Here is a 17279-nt window from a genome sequence, read left to right as displayed (position 1 = left end):
TAAACTGATTCTATTCTCCCTCCCACCCCCTACAAATATGAGGAACTACAGCACATTACTGCTGGCAACAGTAACAGTATCCTCTTCAGGATTCACTCCATGATAAGCACAGCTAATTGGCTACTTCAACAATAGCATTCCAAGGAAACTGCCACAAAAGATGCAAAATCTTTTCTTAGTTTTACAAACTGTCCCAACTGTGCAGATAGGACAGGCAAAGCAACTAGGTAGGAACCACTATGCTGTGACAAGTAAACTTTTTTTCTGAGCAACTGTGGAGGTGGTAGATCACTCCAATACCCAGCCTGAAAGCTAAATGACTGCAACAGAACCACAAACTACCCACATGGTTTCTTTGGTACAATGAAACTTGAACTAGTAAATAAGACAACCCACTCTGAGCCCTTACTCTTCTTCCTTCCAGATGTACTTGTAAACAACACAGAAATTAGGTGTGCCATTAAGGTAAAATTTTATTTTTTGTGGTCACAGTCATGAATAGGAACAGATATCTACCAACAGCCTGAGGATGCAGATGACCATAAGCTCATCACTGCTCTCCCAGTACTTCCACACTTACATCCCGTTTCTAAACCAAGTATTTGAATAATGTCTGCTTTAATTCAGCAGCATAGTAAAGAAAAAAAAAAGGGGGGGGAAAGCTTTCATGAAATCCAATATGAACATTTTTTATTAACAGAGGAAGTCAATGTCTGTGCTAATCCTAAAGCCTGGTCACTATTGTTGACTTCAAATGGAAGAACTTTGAATCAAGCATATACCATGGCACTGGTTCCTGGTAACTGAATTAAGTTGGAAAGCCACAACGGAGTTCTCATATCCGTGCTACACCCCAGTTGTAGTTGTTCTCACTGAAGAGAACCCATTGCAAACAAAAAGCATTCCCCTAAATGTGTTTTATTGCTTAAATTTTGTTTTGTTGTTCAGTTGTTTTTTAAAGCATCACCTAATACTTCCAGCAGCAAGTGCAGGAGTTACAGGAGAACAGTAGCAAGAACTTCTTGAGATGTTTTTTTCCATAATAAGTCAACTACAGGAGGGGCTGGCCAGCTGCAGCACACAAGTACAATGGCCATGAGATCTCTTTGTAGTTGTCTTCGTAAACCTCTGTATCTGAAGGATACTCAGCATGACACAGAAATAGAGAGGTTCCCTCTGTTACTCAGAACAAGTCTAACCTGACTGTACATTAACCATGGCCTTCTATTACAGCTTGGCTTCACTTCCAGAGGCAACAGCTCCACAGTCATGCTGTCAGAGAAAGGCAATTACTCCCCACCCTCGTGTTCCTCTGAAAGCCTGGCCCCTCCTCAGGCACTTCCAGATGAACTTTTCAGAACCCTGCAAGGCTGAACTCTCCCGTCTTAACCAAGTTTTCTGCTGGTTTTAGAGTCAAGCAGCTAGTAAGAGCAGTCCAGCAAGGGTGACTGATCAAAGCTGCAAATGTTTCACAAACAGGGCTAAGACAGACACAGGTCGAGAAACCCACATTTTCTCTCCACAGTAACCAGGCCACTTCGCTAGTATTTATCTTTCCTATCTGTAAGGACTAGTTTGGACAAGTCCAAGTCATGGAAACTAAGTTTTATTTATTACCTTAAAATCTGCTTCAAGGTACCCTGCATTGGCATTGAAAATACAGTGCAATATAGTGCAAATTTCCATGAAGCTACTGCCCTGCACTGACTTGTATCTCATGCGAGTGCTGGCAGCCAAGCCATTGCTGGGCTTCCTCAGATCTGTTTGGTACAAAGAGAGACCTCAAATGCCACAAGAAACACACAGACTGAGTTGTCACTGTGACAGCTTAAATCTGCTGTCCTCAATCTGATGCCATATGCCCTTCTGATTTGCATTAGAAGATGTCTAAGTATACTAATGCAGAAAAAGGAGATACTGGTGTGTAAGTGAACAGAAGTTGAACAGAAGTCGCTGCCCTGGTTCAGCAGAATGCTCAAGGGGGTGCTACTGGCAAACTGTCAAGGGGTAAAAATACCAAATGAACACATCTTCAGATCAATTATTATTAATACCAACTACTACTGAATCAACCAACTGATCTAGAACAAATGAGGACAAAATCCTTTAGTTGTCAGATAAAGTCAGAATCAACCTAAAGCCTGCTTCTACAGTTTCATTAGTCAGATTTCTGACATTTTTGTTTGCTGATATGGGAACAGTATTTTGTGGTGTATCTGCAGCATTTAAATCCCCTCCTAAGAGCCCTTACGACCAACTTACATCAAACCACAGCCTTTGTTACACAGGACTCCAGTTTTGTAGCAAGGATATTTTCAAAGCCTGAATCACCTTAGTCTCGCCATGTAGGAGTATTTAACCACTGGATTTATTTATTTAACCCTCATTAATATCTTTCAGGAAGCAGAGAAAGTCCTTGAAAAACTGATTAAAAACACCAAGGATTCACAGTATCACACAGCCCTTGTTGCTACAGGCAACACGTGGACTACATGTGTTGAGCCTCTTTAAGCTGTTGGAGGAAATGTCCACTACAGCCACTTGACTTACACTCAAGGACAGCAAACACAGACAGCTGCATTTCAAATATGCATGAACCCCAAAGGCTTCACCCAAACAAGTCAAGCCTTTTGATAAAAACCCCCCCAAACTCAAACAAAACCCCCATACCTAACCTAGCCAACTAGGTAATAACTGCTGCGAGCAGTAGCTCATAGAAAGCACAGTTCCCACTGCAAGGCATCATCTCAGTTCTCCAAAGCTAATGGGGAAATTACTGGTCTTTATTTTACTAATTTTACTCTGTTAAATACACAGTATTCACAACTATGAGTTCAAGTGTGAATTTCCTTCTTCTACTTTTAGGCAAAATACCTATTTGGGTTTAGACTAAGGTCATAAATGCGAAGAGAAACACAGGCCTAGAGTTTCAGTATTTTATTTATAATAAAAAAAAAAACATTTTAAGCTTGAGGTAAGTCTATTTCCACGATTTGCAAGGCTTTAAGTATTTCCATTTACTTCTAGTGAAGAGTTTGCATTACAAGCAAGGAGGTAACCCTCTTTCACCTTATATGCAGACATCTGTGATCAGATTCTTACATGTTCAAAAAGCCACTGCTAAGAGTTAACAACATATAATAAAAAGGTACAAAAAACACCCCAAAATGGGCTTGCAGTTCCTTCTGTGTAAGTTCTAGTAAATCTTTAAGATATTACTTACAATGCGTTTTTTATTTAGAACATTTTAAACCAGAAGTATTATTATTTAGGAGAATTCAAGACTGATTTTTTTTTTTAAAGGGAAAAGGTAAAAAAATAGTTCTCACTGCTTTTACATGGAACCCCTTCAAAACAATGAAGCTGAATGAATTTAGAAGCGGAAAGATCAAGCCTGTAACTCTTATTTATATAACTTCTTGCTGTTCTTTAGCAGTAAATATTTCTAATAATCACAGAAGAAAACAGGCTGTCATATCCCAGTAATTCATTTAAGCAATAAACAGTTCTGCAGCCCACTCCCCCTATTATTGTTGTCAACTGCTAACATTACTTTTATGCATTTGTTCTTCTATTGCCACTTCTCTCTGAATACAGTGTTAGCAGTCATGAGGAAGTTCTCAAATACCTACTGCAAAAATCCCCCTGGGAGTTGAGGAACATCCATCTGACAGCAGGATCATAGCAATCCAAAACTATACAATGAACCCTGGCAATCTAAGTGGCACTTATTCAAAATTTTGAAGTGACTGACGAGTGACTATACAGCCGTCCAATTGACAGAACAAGAATTAACCTAAACCTCCAGTTTTCTCAAACGACACTTGAACTTTCACATCAGGTACTAAAGAATGGTACTCACAGATAAACTGCTGCAAATGCAGCCAACAGCTAATCCCACAGCCAATTTTTGTTTTTTTCAGGCATACACCTCTCCTTCAGATAAAGGCACCTGATTTCCTCTTATGTCAGACCAATTCGCCACTGCATTCCTCCTACAGCACAGTCAAGATCACCTGTAATTACCGGAACAAATCTGGTTTGCCTCCTGCAACTGCAGGTGCTCATCTAGAGAAACAGCAACAGATGAACACCAAAACAGCCTGGACACCAGGGCAGAGAAAGGTGACTGAAAAAGACACAATTTCAAACACACACACACACTCAGAACTGACATCAAAGCTATAAACATGGACTTTTCTTCTTCCTGTGCAAAGAAATCTGGGAGGATCCCAGATCTCCCCCTTTGCCTTGGAAAGCTGCATCTATTAACAGAATATTGTATCTTCTCCAAACATTTAATCACCTTTCTCACTGAAACCACTTAGGCAATCACAGTGCCTTTGTCTGTTACTTCCAAAAAACAAATAGAACTGGAAGAGGCTTACTGCAGGATGCACAATCCTCAAGTCTAACAGCTTCTTCTCATCCTTTCCCTTTATGGATACTGTGGCAAACTTATCTGGACATTACATCCTGCCTGCTCTCCTCTGGGACTTGCTGTTAAACCAAATGAACACACTTACATAGGAAAAATTAACGACTCTTAACACCCTCGATAGCAATTATGAGCCAAACTGTCCCAAGTCACACCACAGTGTTCAAACGAGGTGCAGCAGCTCCACATTTGACAACAACCATATGACAGCAACAGCATCATGTGAGCCCAGAAAGCCCAACACACTCTGAGAGCAGAGGACAACAGCTTAGAAAGCTGCTCAGCTATTAAGAGAAAAGGGTGACAAGTTATTGCCCTGGAAATTTAAGCTTTCTGATAATGTTTTCGTAGTTTTAGTTACTTTCCCATGAAAGTTCCATAAACACAAGTTGTTTATCACATTCCTTCTACAAAATGTCTTTTGACAGATGTTTCTCATGACCAGTGCACTTGTGAAGGTGGTAACCATTCAATCCCTGGTCATTGTCAAGAATCTATAAATACTGGAGTCAGAGAATAAAGGCACTGTTTTTTCTGTTCTGACACTGAGAGGTGTTCGTGTGAATCATTCTGTGTCCTCTAGTGACAATAAATAGGGGTAAAGTTAATGAAGTTCTTCTCCTAAGGAATGCTTTCCTTTGCTAGGGCCACTTCCCCCGCACCCCCGCTCCAACCCCCCGGCCCTTCTGTGAATGAGAATCCACAGCATTCACTCCACGAAGCTCAGACCAAGACCATTTGCCTTTCACACCTTTTCAAATACTGCAAAGTCTTAGATGTAATTTTTAAACTAGGAAGCACTAGAAAGCAAACAAATAGGCATTATTCAATTCTACTGTGTCAAAATCACTACCTTACGCCACACTTTTTCTTAGACCAGTTGTAGAAAAGCCATTTCGTTTATATTTTTAAGATATTAGTGCAATAGTGACCTGGCAATATCCCAACTCTTGCCTTAAAAAAAAGAAGCATTTCCTTTAACACAGCAACACATTGTTAAAGAAATCTGGGGTAACCTTTCCATCCTTCAAAGCCCTTTTAAGACAAGTAGTTTCTCCTGTTAGTGACAGTTCTATCCTTCCCCTATTTCCAGTTCTGTAGGTCTAACTTCAGCATAGCCAAACCTAGACAAAATTTATAATCAAGATCTTTAAATTGTAACCTGTAATGCATTATCTGCTCTCCAGTAAGTAATTTCATGCAACCCTAAATGCTTTATAAAAGGCAACTACTGCCAATTCAGCTATTCGTATATGGTAGAAGACCTTAAATTAACCTTTAATTTTTTAACTGCACAGAAGAGATATCCATAAGAATATTTTTAAAGTGACAATTTACAGTGAATTGTCTATTATCATTTTCCAAAACAGGTCCCAAAATTTAAAGGTTGGCAGCTCTTTACTGAACCTTGAGGCTAGTATGTTCCATTTGCAAATATTTTTCTATATTCTTAATGATTTATAATAATTTTCAGTACCATCACCCCATATTCACTTTTATTTAGCAAGTATGAATGTTTCATTAGCCATTCACCTAAGGGGAGTTTTCCATTAGGTAAATCTGACCTTGAAAATCCGAACAGCTGCAATCCCTGCTAGGGCAAACCCTTAAATTAACACCAAACACAGTCATCAAGTCAGAAAGGTCCAAGCAGGCATGCAAGTTGTGGTGCTGAGATTGCTCAAGAGAAAAAAACCTCTTTGGGTCAAGACAAACTTTCAGAACAATTCAAACCTGAAGTTTTGTCGCTCTCTTCCCTCCTCAAACTTTTCCAATCTCTCCCAGAACAAATGCCTATGTATTGTGCAACATAAAAATTAAAAGTCTCATTGCAGTCCCCCATGAGAACTTTTGTCTGTACGTTTTGTCTTCAGAAGAGAACAATTACAGAAAACCATGTGGCAGTTGCTGAGAAGAAACAACATGAACATTTGCCTTTGAAAAAGTCTGGTTTTCTAAACAACCCAAGTATTAAAGTAAAGCTCAAAAATACCCTAAAGGAACTAAACAGCAATAACTAAAAAAGAAAATCCATTACCATTTGGGTAAAAATACAATCTATTTCCACCACAGACATCTACAAACCAACATTTTTTAAAACCTGCTACAACCTGCTTGTAGTTCTACAATGGGATGCATACAACAGTACTGTAAGCTATCTCATTCTGTCTGCTGGCCCATACACTCACACAGCAAAAAGTCCTAGAGCTCAAGTAAGATGAGCAACTCACAGTACAAATTAAGAGAGAAGAAAATGCCCTGGTTTGGGAGAAATCTTGTAAAGATAAGGATGTTACTAAAGACTATCATACGAAATGCCAAATGGAAGATACACAACCTCAAAAATGTTATTCTCCTGTGTTGACATGTCATTTATTCCCTTGATGACTCTACTGACATCTACACAATCACTTGCTCTGACCCATCTATGGGCTACTGCTGAAAGGATAAATTACTGCCCCTCTTCCTACACCACACTCCTGTTGAAGCAACTGAACAAAACAAGGGAATAGACTACTACAGACCATTTTCCAGGAGATTGGGTGGGAAGGAAAAAAAAAAAAAGATGAGAAACCAAGCCATCTTTAAACACATGATTTCCAATACCCTACTCAATGCAAGCTGAAGGCACTCAAGTTTGAGCAACCCTTCCAGCCAACTCTCACAGTAGCATGAAGCAATCAGGAAACCTTAGTCTAAGAAAACCACACTGACAAAAACTGCATACACGAGGCTGCCACAACCACACTACTGCTAAACTCTAAGGCTGATGCCCATTTCCAACCAAACTCGTTAAGCTCTTAGATAAAGAAGCTCCCACAAGTTTGGTGAAAACATGGCCAGGTAAAGAAAAGGAACTTTGTCCTCTACCATTCAGTACTACGAGCTATATCTTATGAGCCTCCAACTTGTTAGGTGCCTAGGAATAGGAGAAAGAAAAGGCAATAAAAGACAAAACCCCTCATACAGAACTTGCATCTTTTTCACTGTCCAGTTCAAAACACAAGAGAGATTCTTCTTTTAATGTTTCTTGATATCACAGTATATGGCAGAAAGGAGAGGGGTAGATTTTTTAAAAAAAGACACAAGTCAAAAACATGCAAACCGAAACTTATTAAAAAATTAATGGGATGAATTCCATAAAAAGGAATTAGACAAGAGATAAAATAAGTTGGGATTGCTAAGTATTCAACAATTCTCAATGTTTGGCACTGAGGGGTTTTTTTAGACTCGTAACTTCATTAAATATTTGCCAGGCTATTATGAAAACATTCATGTCTAACAAACAGCAAGGTGTTTTTCCTGTAAAAAAAAAGTTTGTTAAAAGTGTCACCACTTTAAAATAAACTGCAATTTATTAGCATTTTATTCCCCTTGGAAGACTGTAAAATGCATGGTACTGGGGTCTGAGGTTAAGTGGACAGTAAACTAGGCCCTGAGCCTATGTGACATTAGATAACCAAAAGAAGATATTCTTTTAAAAATATATAATCAAGTTTCTGGCAAAAAAAAAAAAAAATCAAGCCATGACACAAAAATCTACAGTTTCAGAGAACACATCCCTACCTCTTTCCTGATATCTTCTCCAAAAATGAGAAGTTTTGCTTCACTAGGATGCAGACAGTTTAAACAAGACTTTTATTACAACACAAATATACTCTATAGAAGAATGTGAATTTTTGGTATTAAAGGTATACGGTAAGACACAAAGATTCCCAGGTTAAATATGTAGGTAATAAATATCTCAGAAGACTCTTCTAAAGTGAACCAAACAATACCCTTGCAATAGTCTGTCCCATCAGTAGCGAAATAATTTTATATCAGAAACACGTAAATATTTGCATAAAGCATTAATACTGACCCAACCCAGAACCCTGCCATACCTGTAGGACCTTCAGAATGATTAACTTTGATGGATAATTGGCACTAATGATGCACAGACCAGTGTAGGATTTTTGGCATTTCATGTTGCTCCTGCTACCCATCAAAATGACGCTTCATTAACATCAAAGGCTTTATTAACTGCTTCCTGCAATCCCTGTTATTTACAGACCTAAAAGGTTAGACAGCTTTCTCTCTCAAGTTCCAGACTGACACGTGATGCAAGCCTACCTCTACAAGAATAAGCAAAAGCTACCTACTGCCAGCCTGCCTTGAGCTGTTTCCTGGGGAAAGTTTGCATCCCTGTCAATGCTAAAAAGCGGGTAATAACACTACAAAAAAATTAAGTGCTATAAATGTGCAAAATTACTATCATGCAGCAAAAAAATTTCATGCTTGATATGAAAGAAAAATAATCAGAAGTTAAAAATGTGCCTTCTTAATTGGGATAGACTTTTTCTAAACAATGGCTTTATTTCCAGAATTATTATGACCTGACATAGAAGAAAATTTAGCCACTTGTATTGTTTATCCTCAAATAAAAAGGTTTGATCAGCTTATCTTCTCACGTTCTAATGAGAAGTAAAAATATTTTGAATAGAAACATAACTTCTACAGCGTTTCAGGGTCTGAAAAATACTTGCAAATATCTTTGGTTCACAGAGAATTCTGTGCTAAATCAGCCAAGTTCATTTTTCTGAAGCCAGCACGGCACCTACCATTCTGGATACTTTGGATTATAAAAAGGGCATCTTCTGCAGATGATGAATAAACTTCAGCTATATTACACACTTTAATCACAACTGTGTTTTAATATTGCAAAATCTTAACACATTGAGATATTGTTGATAGTTAGTGAAATGTTATTATTTCAATTCCACAAAATGGGAAGCCACAGGCAAGATATTAAATGCTTGCCAAAAAAAGCCTTTAAGTGACCAGTAAAATGCAGTTTTGTCTTCAATTACTGACAAATTCTACTACCCTTAGGTCATGCTTATTCTACCTCTTCACTTGAACTTCTCCCTTGCACTCATCCAGTAAATATACTGCAACATGCAGCAGAGGAACCTGACTGAAAAGTCAGAATTCCTTTAAAGTAACACCTAGCAATGGTCAATATCAAATACAATCTTTCAGTCGTGTGAGATACAAATATTCCAGAAGCCAAGAACAATGGTAATAAAGAACACCATTTATTTTCTAATTGTCTCGAAGCAAGGACTTCCTAATTAAAATCAATCAGTGCACTTCAGTCCATTAACATTGAGCAAAGCTAAAACAAAAATGCTGCTACATCAGCAGGAGACTCGGACTACTTTAAATTGATTACATTTTTTATTTAGAATATTTTTACTTTAGTTTTCCTTGTAAGTGCTTAGCTAACACAATGATAAGACCAGATAAAGTTATCTCCCCTTCTATGCACTGCTAGCAACATGAATTTCATCATGCATATGGCATTTTAAAATTTCAGTCTATACTTTTAAGATCTTTTTTAGTCTGACCTAACATTTACAGTACCTTTGTTCTACATTAGGTATTAAAAATTGTCCATGCTGCACCAGATGCAACAGCGGAAAGCTGATGGGGCACAAAAGGAAAACCACCGTCTTATCTCAGGTATCTCTACAGCAAGGAACACATAGCTTGCACCTCCTCAATAGCACATTATATGACTGACTAATACACAAGACTGCAGACTGGTTTTTTTTCTTGAACCTTTGAGAGCACCCCCATACAGAGATGTTTTGCATATACTAATGAATTTCAGTCAAGAAAATTTAGGCCTGGCTGCTCCCACCTAAAAATCAAGAGAACTGCAATCAAAGAAAATAGCTTGCTCTCATGAAACAGAGGAAGTAGATTGTTTAACTAGTTTCCTGTTGAAAAAGAATAAATCTCCCTAAAGTACAGGGTAGCAGGTTATTCGCCCAATTTAACCTAGACATCTGAGTGGCCCACTATCTATCAGGCATTTAAGAATTTAAAAGTCAATGAACATCCAAGAGGAACATCAAGACAAACCCACTGCTAAACAAAAAACCAAAAAAACAGTTTTTTAGTCCCTTGCTCTCCTGAAAGTTAAAATTACAACATCTTGGTTATATTTGTGCAGCAGCCTTCTACATTAGAACATCTACAGTACTGAAAACATTTAGGCTGCCAATATTACGTGTAAGGTACTCAGTAATTTTAAAATGCCTTGCTGCACTGTTGTTTCCCATTAAAATTCCTTCTATTGAGCACAAAATGCTCTCTCTCGGTTTGCTCCCTGAGTTTTGCACCAACCTAACCGCCTAACTAGACAGAGTATACTGGGAGAAGGGGCAGTAGCAGAAACTGATGCACAGTAGTTCCACCTGAACACGGGGAAAAACTTCTTTATTGTGCAGGTGACTGTGCACTGGAAGGGGTTCCCCGCACTGTGGAGCCTCCCTCACCGCAGATTCCCCAGCACCGTCTGGATGCAATCCCGTTCAACATGCCGTAGGGCGACCTCACACGAGCAGCGAGGCTGGACCAGATAACCCACGGTGATCCCTTTCACCCTAACTCATTCTGTGATTTTGTGATTTCTAAGTAGTGTTTCCAGTAAGAGCAGCGTTTGGAGAACCCCGACATAGCAGGAGGGATGCTCAGCTCTCTGAGGCAGAGCTCACAGCGAAGGGCTCAGCTCTGAAACACGGGAGTGGAGCACGATCCCTCGGCACCTCCCCAGCCGCTTCCTCCTCCTTCCCCTCGCACGGCAGCCTCCCAGCGCAGAGCTCCGGAGGAAGGGCCTTTGTCAGCAGGGCCCGGCCCGGCCCCCTCGGAAGAGGCGCGAAAGCCGCGTCCTGCCAAGGCCGCCCGCGCCTCCCCCGGCCCGCACTCACCCGGGCGCGATCACCTGGCCGGGCCGCGCGCAGAGCTCGCGCACCACGCCGGGCCGCTCCGCGCGCAGCCTGCGCTCGGGGCCGCCGCGCTGCGGGCGGGCGGAGGCGCCGCTGGCCGCGGGCGGCAGCGGGGCGGCGGCGGGGCCGGCGGGGCGCGGGGCGGACGGCGGCGGCAGCGGGGCGCAGAGCGCCAGCACCGACCCGATCTGCACCGCCGCCCCCACCGACACCTTCCACTCCAGCAGACGCAGCGGCCGCGGGCCGGGAGCGCGGATCTCCGACGCCGGGGCCTCCACGCCGGGCCCGCCGCCCCGCTCCGGCCGCTCCTCCATCGCCCCGGCCGGGGGCGGAGGGTAGGTCAGAGGTGCCCGGCAGTGGGGCCGAACCTGGCGCTGCCGCCGCCGGGGGGGGGTTTTGGGGCGCCCTGATAGTCACCGGTGGCGCCGACAGCAGCGGGGTCACGGCGGCTCCGCGCAGGCGCCGCGCTGCGCGTCCGGCCGCGCTTAAAGGCACAGGCACGGGCGGCCCGGCCCGCGGGGCGGCGCGGGGAGGAACTACAGCTCCCGGCAACCCCCGCGGCCCCGCCTGCCGGCCCCAGTGGCGTCACAGAACCGGACTTGGAGAATATTCCGAGTTGGTACACGCGGGGATCATCGAGCCCGACTCCTGGCCCTGCACAGAACAGCCCCAGAATCATACCATGTGCCTAAGAGCGTTGTCCGAGACTCTCTTGAACTCCGTCAGGCTTGGTGCTGTGACCACGTCCCTCGGGAGTCTATTCCATTGCTCAGCCATCCTCTGGGTGAAGAGCCCTTCTCTGTTTCACCAGCTGTCTTGGTTTAGCCCCAGCCAGCAGCCAGGCCCTTCGCAGCCACTCTCTCATTCCTCCTTCAGCAGAACTGGGAGAGATTTGGAAGGGTAAAAGCTGGAAAACTCGTGGGTTGAAATGAAGACAGTTTAAGCAAAATGAGGTATTGATTCACTGCTTCCCATGGGCAGGCAGGTGTGCAGCCATCCCCAGGACAAAGGGCCCCATCACACGTAACAAGTTGGGAAGACAAACACCATCACTCCAAATGTTCCTCCTTCCTCCCCCCACTTTATTTGACATGATGTCTTGTAGTCTGGAATATCCCTTGGTCATTTGGGGTCACTTGTCCAGGCTGGGTCTCCTCCCAAGCACTCCCCCCATTCCTTGCCAGCGTGGCAGTATGGAAAGCAGAAAGGGCCTTGGCTCTGTGCAAGTCCTGCTCAGCAATAACAAAAATATCTCTAAATTATCAAGCCTGTGCTCAGCACAAATCTAAAACACAGTCCCATACCAGCAACTGTAAATAAAGTTAACTCTACCGTAGCAAAAACCAGAATACCAATCTAAATCTCCCCGACAAAGTTTCTGGCCATTTCCTTGGTCCTGTCTCTGGTCACCACAGAGAAAAGATCAGTAGCTTCTCCTCCTCTTCCTGTTGGGAGAAAGCTGTGGACTGCAATGAGGTCTCCCCTTAGTCTCCTCCAAGCTGAACAGCCCAAGTGACCTCAGCTACTCCTCATACAGCTTCCCCTCAAGACCCTTCACCATCCTCATGGCCCTCCTTTGGACACCCTCTAATAACTTTATATCTTTATTTTATATTATGGTGCCCTAAACTGCGCACAGCACACAAGGTGAGGCTGCACCTTTGCAGAGCACATTTGGACAGTCACCTCACTTTGTTCTGTGCTGGTGCTGCCCAAGGCCTGGGCCCTGAGAAGCCTGTGGAAGCTCTGCAGCACTCTCCAGGTCTCCCTTGGGTCAGAGGGCAGGTGGAAAAGGAGAGCACCCTTGCCTGGCAGAGCAGCCACCTTCCCTGGGCTCTGGCCCCACACCACAGTACACTGGCAGGGCAAGGAGGAGGAGGAAACCTGACTGAAGCTGAGGTCAGAGATGTCCCTAAGGGTATGTGTGTGTCTCCATCAAAATATTCCATGGACATGCTTCTTACCCATGGCAGCCACATGGCAGGGTCCTGACCTCTTTAAGAAAACCAGGAAAGACTGAAAATTTTATCCATATTCCCTGAGTGTAATCTTGCCTTGTGTGTTTGAAGATCAGCTCAGGTAAACAAACTCTGTTGGTGCTGAATGTCCCATTATTGTATGTTGCTGAATGTGCCATTATTGTATGTGGAGAAGATAATCCTGGCAGCAGAGCAGAAACATGGCACAAAAATAATCTGGCTTTGTTTGCCCTACATATATCTCCAGCTGATGGTTACTCCGTTTTCCTTTTGTCTGCTAATCTCCCTCAGTCAAAAACCCACATTTAAGGTCATGCAGCTTTATTAACACCTGCCATTTTCTTGAAAGCTGGCCTATCACACAGCTTTTATATGTTTCAGTGTCGTATCTGTCGTACCAGACCTCCTTGGAGGGGTAAGGATAGACAATATTTGATCCCTCAGCGGTGGGTAAGATGGAGTGACAGAAGTCTGACACTTTAAGTAAGGGATGAAATGAGAGGAGCTCACTTGCCCTTATCAATTCTGATACATTAACTCTTACCTCTGGAATAAACTAAAGGTATGCTGCAGTACTACTGACCTCAGGAAGCCTGAGCCTGCAGCCCCTCCTTCCACAGTAACTATTTTGTGATTTTCTCTGCACCTGTAATTGTGCAGATGAACAGCTCAGATGGGAGAATAACAACAGAAATCTACATAATAATTATTATTGTTTCTGGTTACTTTGATTGCACTGAGACAAAAGTTTACAAAATAATTGCACCAATCAGTCCTAGGTAGGTGCGAGGGAAAATCCCTGAGATGCATATGATGAGAGCATTAGGGGAAGAATCTGTAATTCTATTAAGCAGTATAATCCTGAGAAACACACCGTATTAGGATGCTTGACTTCATGTCTGGTTATACCAGATGGCTTCCATCAAGAGGCAGATGTTTTCCCCAGTCTTCCCCTCAAAAAGGACATCAGAATTTAACCACGCCTTTGTATTTGAATACATAGCATGAACAAAAGCATATGGTGTAGAAATCAGCTTCATAGAACTGTTAGGTGAAAGCACTGGGGTGGTAGATACAGCCTTGTGGCAAAGCACTTCTTGAAAATGATAGATTTAAAAAAATACATGCATTGAAAAAATATGGCTGCCTTCCAAGAAGATAAACAAGATAATCTGCAGTGCAGTTACTTAAGGTTGAAACATGCTTAGCTAAGACTTCTTTTAAAATAAAAGATGTGTTATCCTGCTTTATGTGTTGTAGCTTTAATGAAAATTCAAAATGTGTTATATAATGCCTCTTAAAGATGACTTGGCTGAATATTTTCCTGTTCAGACTGATGACTGATTCTGTAAGCCTGTCGCAGCATACTTAATCCTCACTAATACCCGTTCCATAGTAATTCTTGGGAGTGTGTAGAGCACAAGGTGGTCAACCTCCTAAAATCTCCGAGTGGCTTACAGAGATCCGCAAATGGAGGAGAGCCACAAGGCTCTCACTCCATACCTCATTTCTCCCGGGAGAGCTGTGGGGTGGTTTGCAGACAGGGCGTGACAGCAGCTCACCAGCGACCCACAGACCCTGCTCCAGCCTGAAGCCCAGGCATGCAGCTGTAGCGCACGATGTCTGGGCAAAGTCACTCGCGGCTTCCCCTGTGGCTGGGGATTTGAGTGGGCCAGCCGCCCTGCTGCTAGACAGCCCCATTGCCAATTATGTGATGTAATGTTATTATGAGAGCTGTTGCTGAACTACTCAGAAGTGATGCAGAAATTGTTCAGGAGTCACAGATTGGCCAGTCCCTACGGCAGGGAGTTTATAGCTGTTTATATATAATACCTCAGTACAAGAAGTCTGCAAGGTGGTATCACATTTAAATATTATGAAAAATTATGGAGACATTCAAAAGATCTCACATCTCTTCTGTGCCCAGACACCTCATTGTATCCACTGGGATAACCAGTGACAGATTCCAGTTGAAGAAGCTAAATAACCTCATCTTGTATTTTGAGCAATTCCAGTAGGAAGGGAAGCTTTACCCTCCTCAAAAGCTGCCAGGGCTTGCTATCAGAAACTAAGGCAGCTTGTGCTGTATGTGAGCACCCCGTGTAAAAGAGGTTTGGGTAGTTTCCATTGTGGCAATCCTTTCCTGACTCCAGATTCTTGACTTCTTAGCCAAAGACCTTCTGCCAGGGTTTCTCCTGGCTTTTACAGAAGCAACCCAGGGAATGACTTTAACACACAGAGTACAATAAAATGCATATCTGCAGCTCGATCCCACTCCCGCTGAACTATCAGAAATGTTGTCAATTGCCTTCAAAAAAAGACAATGTAAATTCTTAGCATTGCAATAATAAATTAGCAGGCAGTTTAAATTGCACTGTCACCAGCTTTTGTGTCAGCTGTCTCTTAGTGTCTGAAAATGTGATCTTCATACTCAGTTAACAGAGGATCTCTTTTTTTTCCTAGATAATATCTTCAGCTCTGTGCTCCTCAGTGGAAATACAGCAGAGACTAATTTAGCTTCTCAGTTTTCCTTTTTCTTGGGCAACCTGAAAGAAAAGGATATAAAAAAATAACCATTTGTGAATGTTAGTGTTACATTTTCCCTGCAGTTTCTTTTCTGTGAGTTGGGTTAGTATTGCACTTATAGATCTGCACAGGTGCATTTCAGCAGTGCAAATACTTGTGCATGGACATTTTTCTGTATAGCAGCATCAAGACTGGCTCATGCCAAATGAGCTGCACAGGAGATTACTGCATGTACATCATCATCAGGTATGTGGCTGTCTACCCATACACACCCCAGCACAGACACATCCTTTTGGTCCTGCCCTTGGAAACCCTACAGGTTGTTGCCTTAGTCATAAAGTAAACCATTATTTACTAGGTTAGGGCTACTCCCACGATGCCTTCACAGTCACGCTTCACAGCTTGAAGCCCACATAATTTTCAAGTGCATGACTCGGAAGCGTGAATGAGCACTTCTCCCTTTCTTTAGCAGGGATGCATACAACTTAACATCCCTTCCTCCTCTGCAGAAGAGGGACATGTCTAAACATTTTCATTTCAGAAGAGAAGCTGATGACAGAGTTTCCTGTGCCATCACAACAGAAGTTCATTCAAGTGCTAGACTGGGCCATCGACCAGACAGGATGGGGAATTTTTATAACCTAGGCTGTTTGTGACTGCAAAATGTTAGAGCAGTGATTTACAGCCTGTGCTCTGCAGGCTTTTGGGACTGCTGACTCCACGGATGGTGATTAAGAAAGACACTTTGCTGTCTAGTAGTCTACAGCTGGGAAATTTTTTTCCCCTCACATCCACTGGAAAATGTATAGAGATGAAAACCAGCCAAAAAGCCCTGCCATAATGAAACATCTGCTCTTCTTATCAGACTTGTATGAAAGGTTTATTGAGTCCAAATTTTTCAACTTTCACCTGCCCCTCCCTTTATGGAAGGCCAAAACTGGGGGAGAAAAAAAAAGAGAAAAAGAGAAAAAGAGAAAAAGAGAAAAAGAGAAAAAGAGAAAGAAAAAGGAAAAAGAAAAAGAAAAAGAAAAAGAAAAAGAAAAAGAAAAAGAAAAAGAAAAAGAAAAAGGAAAAAGAAAAAGAAAAAGAAAAAGAAAAAGAAAAAGAAAAAGAAAAAGAAAAAGAAAAAGAAAAAGAAAAAGAAAAAGAAAAAGAAAAAGAAAAAGAAAAAGAGTTAAGTTTTTATCAGATCTGAATTTTTGCACTGTTTCTGGCAGGTGATGGGGCTGAAGTGCTCCCCCAGCCCAGCAGGACTTGCCTTTCTCCACTGTCTTGTTCTAGTAGAGTGCCCTAGGGTGGTTCTTAAGAAGAAACAAATATTGAAAATACTGAGTAAGATAACTCTTACTTAATCAAGAAAAAAATGTTTATTTAGAGCAATGGGGGAAAATAATTTATTAAACTGGGGAAAAAAATCATATTGTTTCTTCCACACAGGCAAAATTGAACAGATAAATTTAAAGTTCAGAAGAAGATTGAAGGTAATACTTCCCACTTATTGTGGGTCAAGAAAAATTCAGAAAACTAACCAGTTATATAGGGGGAGGGGGAAGAAAGAAA

At 42.2% G+C, this 17279-nt stretch overlaps 1 protein-coding gene across 4 annotated transcripts in view; it reads right to left on the bottom strand.

Moving 5' to 3' along the window:
- CTDP1 (CTD phosphatase 1) overlaps positions 1–16752 on the bottom strand; it is a 107267-nt gene extending 90515 nt beyond the window's left edge. The window contains exon 1 of one of the 4 annotated variants that reach the window (XM_086843056.1): positions 11583–16752. In XM_086843056.1, the coding sequence (XP_086699182.1) occupies positions 11583–11893 (311 nt within the window). In that variant the 5' untranslated portion in view covers positions 11894–16752. Of the gene's footprint in view, positions 1–11196 lie in introns of all 4 variants that reach the window. The other 3 variants (XM_086843066.1, XM_086843076.1, XM_086843047.1) reach the window with 3 other exon arrangements.
- Between the last annotated feature and the right edge of the window lie 527 nt (positions 16753–17279).

Source organism: Cyanistes caeruleus, chromosome 1, assembly GCF_971803275.1.
Source record: "Cyanistes caeruleus chromosome 1, bCyaCae1.hap1.1, whole genome shotgun sequence".
Classification (NCBI taxonomy): Eukaryota; Metazoa; Chordata; class Aves; order Passeriformes; family Paridae; genus Cyanistes; species Cyanistes caeruleus.
This window is presented reverse-complemented; position numbering and strand designations above follow the sequence as displayed.